The sequence below is a fragment of the Branchiostoma lanceolatum genome, chromosome 8 (genome assembly GCF_035083965.1).
Source record: "Branchiostoma lanceolatum isolate klBraLanc5 chromosome 8, klBraLanc5.hap2, whole genome shotgun sequence".
Lineage (NCBI taxonomy): Eukaryota > Metazoa > Chordata > Leptocardii > Amphioxiformes > Branchiostomatidae > Branchiostoma > Branchiostoma lanceolatum.
This window is the reverse complement of record NC_089729.1, coordinates 21359057-21371110: the sequence shown is the minus strand read 5'-3', so window position 1 is coordinate 21371110 and position 12054 is coordinate 21359057. Positions and strand designations below refer to the sequence as shown.

General features: G+C 39.2%; 1 protein-coding gene across 4 annotated transcripts in view; it reads left to right on the top strand.

Annotated features, from left to right (window-relative positions):
- The first annotated feature begins 125 nt into the window (after window positions 1–125).
- LOC136439591 (RAD50-interacting protein 1-like) overlaps window positions 126–12054 on the top strand; it is a 30831-nt gene continuing 18902 nt past the window's right edge. For 2 of the 4 annotated variants that reach the window (XM_066435026.1, XM_066435024.1), the window contains exons 1-5: window positions 126–287; window positions 2944–3030; window positions 6599–6840; window positions 8674–8847; window positions 11767–11913. In XM_066435026.1, the coding sequence (XP_066291123.1) occupies window positions 150–287; window positions 2944–3030; window positions 6599–6840; window positions 8674–8847; window positions 11767–11913 (788 nt within the window). In that variant the 5' untranslated portion in view covers window positions 126–149. The remainder of the gene's footprint in view (window positions 288–2943; window positions 3031–6598; window positions 6841–8673; window positions 8848–11766; window positions 11914–12054) is intronic. The other 2 variants (XM_066435027.1, XM_066435025.1) reach the window with 2 other exon arrangements.

The window sequence follows — 12054 nt, the reverse complement described above, 5'->3', positions numbered from 1 at the left end:
TCCATAGTGCTTTCAATAATATAATATCTAAACATCTAAACCCATATAACTTATTGAACAGTTACTACTTAGAATAGATTTAGATAATGTTGTTCATAAACAATAACAAATATTTTTTCTTCTGCCCTTTAGAGATAGACTTACCCAATATGGCGGACGAGAGTCAAGATTTTCGTCGTTTCGTCCTGGGGTTTATAAACTCAGAATTTGTACATATAAAATCCCTTCATAACGTTGAAAGTATCCTACGAAAAGCTGAGGAGGACAAGAAGGTTTTGGAAGACCAGGTAAGCCATGGTATCGATCAGTTACGAAAATTTCCCTCTGGTATATTCGGGAAGTAGCCACGAGTAGCCATGGTCTAATCTATCTCCAAGCAGGTGTTGGGGTGCAGATAATTTTCAGTTATGAGTATCATAGTACTAGTATTATAGACATTAAATTAAGACAACAACAACATACCTTTTACAGCTGGGCTTCCCACTGGACATAAAATTTTGCGATCTCCTACCCCAACATGTGCGACAATGTGAACATGAACAGTCCTAACAGGAGGGCTCGCAATAATTTCCAACATACCCCTAAATTCTGAAGGAATCCTAGTCAACTCGCCCCAAGTCCAACTCGCCCCAACTATTTACTACCAACTCGCCCCAACTATTTACTACCAACTCGCCCCAAAGTAGAACTTGTTCAAAATTGGTTTTATATGCATGAATCCTACTTGTAAGTATTACTTAACATGCTAACAAAACCTTCTGACTTTAATTTACCTTTTTTGACGTATTTTGGCAACGAACTCGCGATCGGTATTCGCTGGCGGACCCGGCATGTCAGCCATGCTTGAGATTACAGTGAGCGGGCGCAGGTCCCGGTGAACCCGGCGGGCCGACATGCAACATGGCCCGCTGGCGCTTCCTGCATCCATCGGCGTTAAATGCCGACCAGAGAAGAGAAAGTTGAAATTAGAGTCACAAGGCTTTCTTAGCATGTCAATCAATGTTTAGAAGTGGGATATATGCATATGAAACCAAGCTTGATAAGCCGTAATTTGGGGCGAGTTGGTAGTTAATTTTTGGGGTGTGTTGGACTTGGGGCGAGTTGACCTGTTACCTTCTGAAGTAGTTTCAAAAATTATCGTAGCAGACCTATGCATGGTTGTTCACATGTAATAAATACGAATAGGAATGTACTAAGATTCTTTGTTGAAAACTGCAAGGTCACAACATATGTTCAAGTTCGTGAGCTCCCACAACTGACCACTCAAAAACTTGATTGAATTTACGCCTTTGTTGGAGGTTGAGGAACGAACTGCTTGCAATCATGGCCTTCAACTCAGCTGAATTACCCAGTGTAGAATATGGAATATTTCAGGATGACACCACAGATACAAGAATTGATTATTGAAATTTACAAAAACCCTAACCTGTGCCTTTATTCTTGGATAATTTGAGCTGAAACTATTTATCGATCACGTGATTCGATTTCAATGTGACCTGTCGCCACAAACGTGAAACTCAACAAGGTGTCAACAATACTTGGGGTTGGGGTTTTGTGTGCAAGGGAGAAATTGGCGCGTGAAAAATTTGCACGTGAAAAAATAAAGTACATGAAATGTGTCAGAAAATGTGTACTACAAAATTCTTGTATGTATGTACAGTATGTATGTATGTGTGTGTTTGTGTAAAAGACCAGCACAACTCGAGAATGCCTGGATGGATTGTCTTGGTATGTTGGTAGGTTTTGATGAGACCTGAAAAAGATTTTGGGCCCCCTAGCGGCTTGTTATGGTACTGCAGTGGACTTCCTGTTTTGATATCTCGTGTTATGGAACAAATTTTTGAGTGGTAGATAGCTCTTTGGACAGAGTAAGTGGTATGGGCTCCCTAGCGGCTTTGTTTGACCTGCAGGAGCAGGTTTTGCTTCAGACTTTGAAAGACAATAACTAAAGAAGGGCTTGATAGATGGTCATGATTTTTGGTAAGTAGATAGCTTGAGTGATGATTTACATGATTAAATACTTTTTATGCAAATCAGTATTTAATTTGCATAATCAACGAGGAAAGTTTATACATCCATCAATTCCATTATAGGACTCTCTCAAACATATGACATATGTAACTGAGGTAGAGAGAATTATTAATTGATGTGAACTATGCAAATGAAGACATCATTTGCATAATTAATGAGAAAATACTATAACCCAAGATAGGATTGATGGATGGTCATGATTTTTGGTATGTTGAGAGGTCACGTGATGCTTTGTATGATTAGATGATAATTATGCAAATGTGTTTGCGTGTTTGTATGTTTGTGTCGCCGGATGCTTAAAGTCAGCATAACTATAGAACGTGTAGATGGATTGTAATGATATTTGGTATGTGGGTAGGTGTTGGGAGGAGAAAGGTCAAGGTCAATTTTGGGCCCCCTGGTATGTGTCACTGGAACTGCAATGGCGTATTTGTAAAAATCTTCTAAGGAGAATAACTGAAGAAAGGAACAACAGATTTTCGTGTTATTTGGTACGCAGGTAGGTTGGACATAGATGTACACACTGAAGTGCAAATTATGCAAATTGGGACTGAATTTGCATAAGTAATGAGGAAAATCGTTTTCCTGTGTGTATGTTTGTGTCACCGGATGCTTAAAGTCAGCATAACTGTAGAAGGTGTAGATGGATGGTAATGATATTTGGTATGTGGGTAGGTGTTGGGAGGAGAAAGGTCAAGGTCGATTTTGGGTCGCCTGGTATGTGTCACTGGAACTGCAATGGCATATTTGTAAAAATCTTCTAAGGAGGATAACTGAAGAAAGGAACGACAGATTTTCGTGTTATTTGGTACGCAGGTAGGTTGGACAGAGATGTACACACTGAAGTGCAAATTATCCAAATTGGGACTGAATATGTATAAGTAATGAGGAAAATTTATACTCTCATTCTAGGCATGCTGTGGGAACTCACACCTGTCACACCTGTTAGTTTCAGACCCAGATTTAGGTGCAAAGAAAGTTAGACACAGCTGTTGCAAGGTATTGGTTTAATCTCATGATAGTGAAACATTTATACACAGAGCTGATAGATATGTATATGGGTAGTAAGGTGGTGATGATAATCTAAACAATTAAAGTTTCATTGTTGCAACTGATTCCCAAGACTGGCTGTCACTATTCGGTTGTTATTGCTGTAGCAGGACCTGTTATAAGACACATCATACATAAAAACAAATTTCATGGAGATTTTGGGTCTTCGGACTCTTTTTTTTTCTGTGTTGTTTGTCATGTAATTTGTTTAAATAAATTATGCAAATTCTATCCGCATCAGCATAACCCACATTACATTGTATTCACCTATTCTAAAGTGACAAACACCTCCAATATGACATCCATAGCATTAACATTTTTTTTCTTCATTTTTATTTATGCAATCTGGGGAGATCACAACTCAAGCCTGCAGCCTGTGTTTCCGGTGTCCCGGACACATACATGTACAGTTCTCATAACAAGAGCATACACACATTGCAAAGCAGTTTAAGATAGCTGTTTTGGTCAACTAACAATAAAAATATCTTGCTACAGTCCGTATTTAAACACTGTGTTTACTGTCTGTTATGATTCTGGCAGCACAGGTAATCAACCTATTCAACTGCATCTTTTTATCTCCATGAAAAATGGAGATATAGTTTTGGGTGTGTCTGTCTGTGTGCGTGTGTGTATGTGTGTATGTTTGTGTTTCCGCACTACTGTAGACAGCATAACTCCAGAACCTCTTGATGGATTACGCTGATATTTGGTATGTGGGCGGTTGTTGTGAAGCCGAAGTTCAAGGTCGATTTTGGGCCCCCTGGTATGTGACCTTGGTACTGCAGCAGAAATTCCATTTTTGTATCTTTTGACCTGGATGTGCTATGGTCTTGATTTGTGACGTAATGAAGACGTGGTGTAGGTTTGGGCCCTCTAGCAGCTTCCTCTGGAACTGCAGGGGCGTCATCGTGAAAATCTTCTAAGGAGACTAGATAACTGAACAAAGGAACAATGGATTTCCGTGATATTTAGTACATAGGTAGCTTAGACAGAGATGTACATAATGAAGTGCAAATTATGCTTATTGGGACTGAATTTGCATAACAAATGAGGTAAATCTATATTTGCAGTGTTTTCCATTATAAGACATGTAACATATCTTCTTAATGGCAAGTGGAGCATCAACAGATACCAATTATGCAAATGAATTCTAATTTACATAATTAATGCAAAAGTGCCATGATTCATCTAAGTGGTAAATGATAGGACTGTCAATATTGTGACATGTGTAAGTTAGTCAAAGGTGTTCTTGACCATGCATATATTATGTAAATGTGTAAGTCATTTGCATAAACAGAATAGTTCATGGAGATATGAGGTCGCGGAACTCTTGTTTGATATGTTGGAGTTCAAAAGTGATGGCAACCATGCTGTCCAACAGTAGTACTAAAAGTATAGCACAGTCCTACGCATGAGCTACAGTATCTCCTTGGTAACAAAGGGTTTAGTGCAACTTAAGGCACCAAGGCCAGCAAGACGCTTCTTAGTTATCTTCTCCATGTGAGCTGCCCACTGTAAAGAGTCCATGGTAACGCCGAGGTATGTGAAGGAGCTAACCTGCTCGTACGTGTTTACTCCATCCATTACAGAAACAGTCTTCCCCGTGTGACATAATTTCTGAGGCAAACCAAATACCATGGATTTAGTTTTATTCAGGTGAAGTGATAGCCTGTTTTCTTTAAACCAGTTGGCAGCTTCCTCACACTCATTTAACAGGTTTGCAGAGTAGTTAAGGACAGTGTCATTGGTGTACATGTAGATTTTTCACTTTCCTACACGGTAAGGTGCAGAATTCTGCTATCCATATGCCAGTAGGAGGGCCTGGTATACATATTAGATGTTTTCCACCAGTCTTTTTTCATTGAGACCCAGTACATGTATCCTTGATCCCCCCAAGAGTAGATGTTGTATTTCTTCCATGTGATGCACAAGTGAAACCATGTTGGAGAATGTGTAGACCACGCCCTTTCTCCAGCTGTGCAGTCCATGGTATCAGGGCCGGGGTTTATCTCCACACACAACAAGAGTACAGTCCACAGAACAGTTTTCAAGTCCATAACTTTGGTCGATTTTTTTTTTTTGCCTGATGACCCAAGTAGCAGCGTTTTTTCTATGTATTTTCACTGAATTTGCGTCATCAGAGATTTCAAAAAAGTTATCACATGAAATTTTTACTCTTTTTATTTTTCAGAGACAGAAAGAATTGCGCTTTTTCAGCATATGTGCTGTTAGTAACTGTTACCCCAGGAAAACTTGTTTTTTCAAGCAGCTTCAATCAAAAACATAACTCTGTACATGTAAATGAACCAGAAATTTTGTTGCCGGCTTTCATAGGGGTGCGGCTCCTATGCGCGGTAAGATGATTCTGGCCACTAAACTACTATTCCCGGTATAAGTCAGAGGCTGTTGATGTTGTTTGCATAAAATCAGGATTTTTAAACGCCAGTATGGCGGCGGATCAAGGACATTATATAGAGATACTCTACCAAAAACAGGGATCCTTTGTTACAATAGCAAATTCTCAAAAATATGTGAATTTTCATAGATTTTAGGAAAATTATCAAGGAAAATAAGGAAGAAATATCGTAAATGTTGAAACCAGATAATACTATATTAATAGAGATAAGCTACCTGTTAAAGGCACCCGGAGCATTTTATGAGACTTATATTCTAGTTGCTGTAATCTTTATGAAATGGACATTTAATGCCACTGTTTACCACATTTGCGGGCGGATTTCTTATCAAAAGTGCTCAAAAGCGGCAAAAAAATAAGCTACATGGTGATCTTTTATTTTCACGCGCCTAGTGTAAATACCGGTAGACCGATACCATAGCCACGCCCACCTCCGTCAAAACGTAGAAATGTAAAATTAAAACATAAAGATGCAAATATTTGACAGACGTGCAGTCACTCTCTCATTGGTCGAACCGCTAATTGTGATGGACAGTCAGGATAAGTCTATCAGGGCTTGGATCTTCTATCAGTTCTCACCACCCAACGACATCGTATCTTTGCTTCTTTAATGTCGATATGTAACGGTATAGTGTTATTGAAACTTACTATGTGTAGGAATGACTAGGAATTTGAGTTTTTTATTCAAGTTTCAAGCCTCATAAAATGCTCTGGATGCCTTTAATTGGTTTGACTTTTTTTTTCCGTCGCTCCAATTTTTTTCAAATAAAATTGGTGTGGCCTTAGAAAGCTTGTATAGTTTCCTATAAAATGGTAACTTATTTGTTATGACCACACTCTTGTACATGCCTAATTGTGGGGTGGGCCACTCCAAAAAAGTGCTAGAGTTAGGTTTGGATACTGGTACCGTGTACCATAACTGGTATTGTTGATAGACTGGTCTGGGGGAAAAATTACCCAAAAAAATCAGTGGACTTTTTTATATTGATTAGAAAATGACTAACTTTGGGTTCATTTTGGGAAACCTCAAACATGATCCTTGAGCTATATTGAAATGGCAGTTTCATGTTTGACATAACAGTGATGTCATGTTTCTCCTGCAAGCTTTCTACAGTTTCAAGTGAAGTACCAAAGAAGATTGAAGGAGCTGTCCAAGATGCCAGGGACTCTGTATATCACATTAAGGACATCACTAAGGAACAGACTCAAATTAGTCATGACATCACAAGTCACCTGACTCAAACACAACCAATAAAAAAAGACCTCTCTCAGTTTACAACTCAAGTGGAAGAAGTGGAAAGATATGTACAGTACCTCAGATGGCTGACTTTCTTTGAAGAAATGAGGTAAGGATCACCTTGCAGTTTGTGATTATTTAAAACAGTCTGTCTTCAATGTTGAAAGTAGACCAGATTTAGTTTCTTGAATCTACCAACTTGTGAAAAGATAAATTCAGTAGTTGCATTAACAGAACAAAATTTTCTCGGACCAAATTATGAAAGTTTCTATTGATTGACTAAGATTTGAGAAAGAGTGAATGTAAAGAAAACAGCTGCATGCGGAATTCTGGTGTTATAGATGAATGAATGTCATTGAGTACATGTGTGTATGTGATTATTTCTGTGATACATGTACAGCATGCAGCAGATGGCAGACTTCAGGCCCTTTACCCATACTGCTTTGTGACAGTAGATCAGAAACACACACTTCACTCCCTTGGTGATAAAATAAAAATGCTGGAAATATTGTAAATAATAGTTACTAATAAGAGTCCCTAATACACTCGGCACAAAAAGTTTGGAAACTTAACTTTGTTCAATCATATCTCCGTTTTTTCTTGATCAATTTCAATGATTTATATATCATTGAAAAGCTTGTGGGTTTTTTTCCCATGATGCCAAACTTATTATGGTTGTAAATTAATACAACAAGCACCAGACCTGCTTATGCAAGCTGGTCGCATAAAAAAAGGGCCCAGATTACCCTACTAAAGTCAAACGCTCAATTCAGTATTTTTTTCTTCTGCTGCCTGGTAGTACATGACTTGTGTACAAGGGTAATATGAAACTTGTATCAACAAAACACATCAATATGACAGCCAAGGTGAGCCTTCATCCCAAAAAAATTGTGTAAAGGAGCCTCAGTTATGATGAAGGTGGCTTAATGCTGAGTACATAAGCCATGCGCTGTCACCACAGCCCGGCACATCCTCCTCATGCTTGTCACCAGTTTTGTTACACGGTCCCTGGCCATTCTTCCACAAGGAGTCATCGCAGGTCGACCAGTATTGTTCTGTTGATCATAATTGCATGCACAGCTCGCCCAAGCTGATTACAGAGCCTCAGAGTCAGACTATGTGAGAGTTGTTCAATTGTGTTGAGATCTGGGCTGCAGGAAGGCCATTCTATCCTCTGTATTCCTGCATCCTGGAGGTGGTCTGAAATGGCTCTCATTCTGTACGGACATGCACTATCATCTTGCAGAGTGGCACTCAGTCTCATATTACAGAGGTAAGGATCTCGGAAATGTGACTGGATGGAGAAAGGTGTCACTATATCTTGACACTTCGAGGTTGCTATTGATTAGCCTGGATTTTCCTCTGGCAGTTGTACTGCCCAACACCATGACACTGACTCCAACATACACTGTCAGTCTATCTGTGCAACAGTCAGCATAGGGTTCTCCTCGCCACCCCAACACTTTCATGTACCCTTCAAACAGTCGAATTAAATCTACTCTCAACTGTAGCTGTGAACATAACATTCCTCCACACACTGTTCCATTCACGATGTGGACGACACCACCGCAAATGGGTTTGGCGCAGAGCTGAGTGTTTGACACTAGCAGGGAAATTTGGGCACTTTTTTTCTACAACCCGCTAACGTAAGCAGGCTTGGTGCTCGCTCCATGAGGTTGCAATTATAATGAGTTGGGTATCAGATTCATAGGAAAGGAAATTACACAAGCTTTCCAACAATAAATAATGGATTGAAATTGATGAAGAAACAGCAGAAATACGACCAACCAAACTAAAGTTTCCAAACTTTTTGTGCCAAGTTTATATAAGGCCACAGCAAGTAAATTTTATGGATAACCAGTGTGCATGTTGATTTTTGCCTGATTTGCAGCTCTAGAATATACTTGCTGTGGTTTAATGACTGTTTGTTGTTTGTATCCAGTAATGATATCCAGCAGTCAGTGCTAGTGAACTCCCTTGGTGGTGCTGTCAACTTTTTTGCGGAAATGTTTGATATCTGTGAGGTTCTGCAGAAGTCCAGATGTGTGAATCTGGTCCAGTTTTCCAACTCAACAATACTGTTCTGGCACAGAATTCTCAAGGACAAATTGTCCAGGTAAGGTTGGCTGCACGATTTGAAGTGATCATTCAGTCATTCTTTCTGGGGAGAGCAATATAAAATCACAATATACTGTATAAAATAGTATACTTAAGATATGGTACGATACGAGACAATAGCACACAAATGATTGCTTTACAAATGCATTGACTGAAATCAAATTTGAATCCATTGTATGATTCATTGCTGGCCAATTCACCAAGTTATTTGGTCTGCATTAGAACCTACTAGTAGACATTGTTCCACAGAAACATATGTGTTCCCTTATTCCTTCACTCTGCCTACTGAAGTACTCTAGCTGGTCCGTCCTGTGACTCCACATAAATCTGGTCCTCTCACTCTGCGATTTAATAATTAAAGTTGGTTTACACTAACCTACAGATTTTAACCGGGACATGTAGACAGTATAGGTGAGGTACATGTCATAGTTAAGGTTACAGAAGTACATGTAGTTGGTACTTCAGTGGTGCATCAGTTCTTATAGTTCTCATATAGTCTGATATCTCAGTCCTCCTGGAACTGTTGGTGGTAATGTAAGACAAGGTTGAATCTTTCCACTTCCGGTAGGTCAGTCTGGTTCTGCCCAGTTTCTCCAAGACGAAAGACTTGATCTTCAGGGTGGGTAAGCTGGCCTATCTGTCCACCATTTATATTCCCCAGTCTCGTCTGCAGTTCTCCAGTACTCAGACTGGTCCATCCTGTGACTTTCTCTAGTCTGCTCTCTCCCCCTCTCTCTCTTCATCACATCTTTAACACATCCACTATGCAGCTTTAAGTTACTCTGAACAGAGCCTTTCCTGTCCTTTTCTGTTCCTGTTTTCTTTATCTTTAGGATAGGTAATTCCCAGGTCCCTGCCTTCTTCCATCCAGATTCACCTTTCTTTCCATATGGAATGTTTAATGCCATAGTTGCCAGCGGTTGGAGTAGTCTGGCTGTTGTTGTGATGAAGGCCCTCAGCACAGTCGTTAAAAAAAACTTACTGACCATGCATTTTTGCGTTTCGGCGCCTTCGCGCCGGAACGCAATGTCCTGGCTTTTACCTTGCAGGCAGGCAGGAAGCAGGGAAGCTTGGTTCAACACTGTGTCGCACACAATAAGACCTTATATGGCAATACGTTCCCAAATCCTTGTATAGCCGTTGCCTTATATGGCAAGGGAGCACGAAAAGGCAGGCAGGCTACATTTGCATGACACACAGGAGGGCGACCGCATGTAACTGCTACAAATGTTCGGAAATATCATTGCATTGTGGTTTCGGACTTTGATATCCTGAAAAATGACCATATTACATCTATTCCACAAGATTGCAGAAGAAAAAAAATGATTTCGTCAAGAAAACGACCAAAAATCGGCATAAATGATACCATATAGTGAGGTTATAGCATTACGTACAGAGTGACGGGTTACGTACCGCAGCTTGGCCCATCTGGCAACGCGAAGCACTTCGGACCCAGAAGATCCGGGTTCGTGTCCGTGCATGGATTTTTTTTTTCTTTTTAGATATTGAATATCAAAAATATATATTGATATTATATTAATCTATCAATATCATATTTATGAATATCATTTTTTCATTAATAAATAAAGAAATATTTTATATTTGTTATTTTTAAATATTCATTTAATATATACAAGGCCTTTGTCTTATGAACAGGACTTCATAGATTCCAAACCCGGCATTCCAATTTTTCTGTTCATTGTAATGGAAAATACCGTGCAGCGGCTCCTATGCGCGGTAAGATGATTCTTGCAAAACACTCGCCACTAAACTTCTATCCCCGATGTAAACAGAGGCTCTTGATATTGTTTGCAAAACAGCGATCCTTTGTTACAGTAGCAAATGCTCCATTGTTCAGTATCGACTTCATTCAGACAACACGGACGTGGAAAGTGGCGCCGCTCGGCACAAAACTATGGGAATTTTCATGAATTTTAGCAAAATTACCCAGGAAAATAAGGAAGGAATGTTGTAAATGCGGAAACCAGAATAATACGGATGAGGTAGCTGTTGATTTGTTTGACATTTGGTAGTCATTTTAGATAGAACCTTAGCTGTTATGATCTTCTATTTCACTTAATTACCATAGTGCTGATGATTCAATGGTGCTTTTTCAAATTTTATGTTTTATTGCGTGCCATGTACATAATTACATTGATAGCTTTTATAATGAGCCTATTGTACATTTTACAAATAAGTACAAGTTGTAGGCCAAGACCAGCTTTTTCAAAAGCACTTAAGTTAAGTGACGTAACTTCAAAATTGCTTTCCCCAATCTGCCTTTCTCTATTAAAACAGTACTCATTTCCCAAAATGACAATTTTTCTTATAGACTGAACAGCCCTTGAGTGACTTCCTCTGGCAGATTTTACTTCAAGTAAAGGGAAAAGACAATTCACACGTAGCCGAAACGCCAGCTTTTTTTAAAAGCTCTTGTTTTAAAAGAGCTGATATCTCTTCCCATGGGTTAAACATTTGGCTCTGTCCGCGTGGTTTTAAGAAAAATGATGTTCTGAATAAATTGGATGATAATCAGTAACGTTACATTAGATGGAGTCGAATTGTTTAAATTTGCAATTTTATAGTAGAAGAAAAGGACAGTCATACATTGTAAGACACTAGTACTAAGTCTGAGCTGGATTCTTACATCTACTTGAAGATTCGATAGTGATATTGTTTTAGTATGATGTCATTTGATGTTGTTAAGTTGTATAGTTTGTTGTGGTTTGTTGTTTTGTTGTGATGTTGGAGTTTGTTGTTTTGTTGTAATGTTGGGATTTGTTGTTTTGTTGTGATGTTGTGTTTTGTTGTGATGTAATTGGGGTTTGTCGTTTTTTTTGTTTGTTTTTTTCATGTGATGTTGTGGTTTCTTTTGTTGTGTAATGTTGGTGTTGGTTGTTTTATTATGTTGTTCCAGTGAGTTTGAGGAGGTTGTGAAACAGCTGGGCTGGCCATTCCTGGGTGTGTCTACCCACGTGCCCCTACGAGTGCCACGCCCCACCCACCAGGAGCTCACCTTCAGACTTGAGACGTTGTTTGATCAGCTGCTGAAGATACAACTTCCGTATCCTTTATTCTGATGCCACTGACAATGTTTTGTCATGTTAGTTTAAAGCTGTTAAACATGAGGTTGTCTGAGTAGCTGATGTAGTCAACAGCAGGACTCTAAATACCGGTGTCATGAATACTTGAATCAGCCAACAAA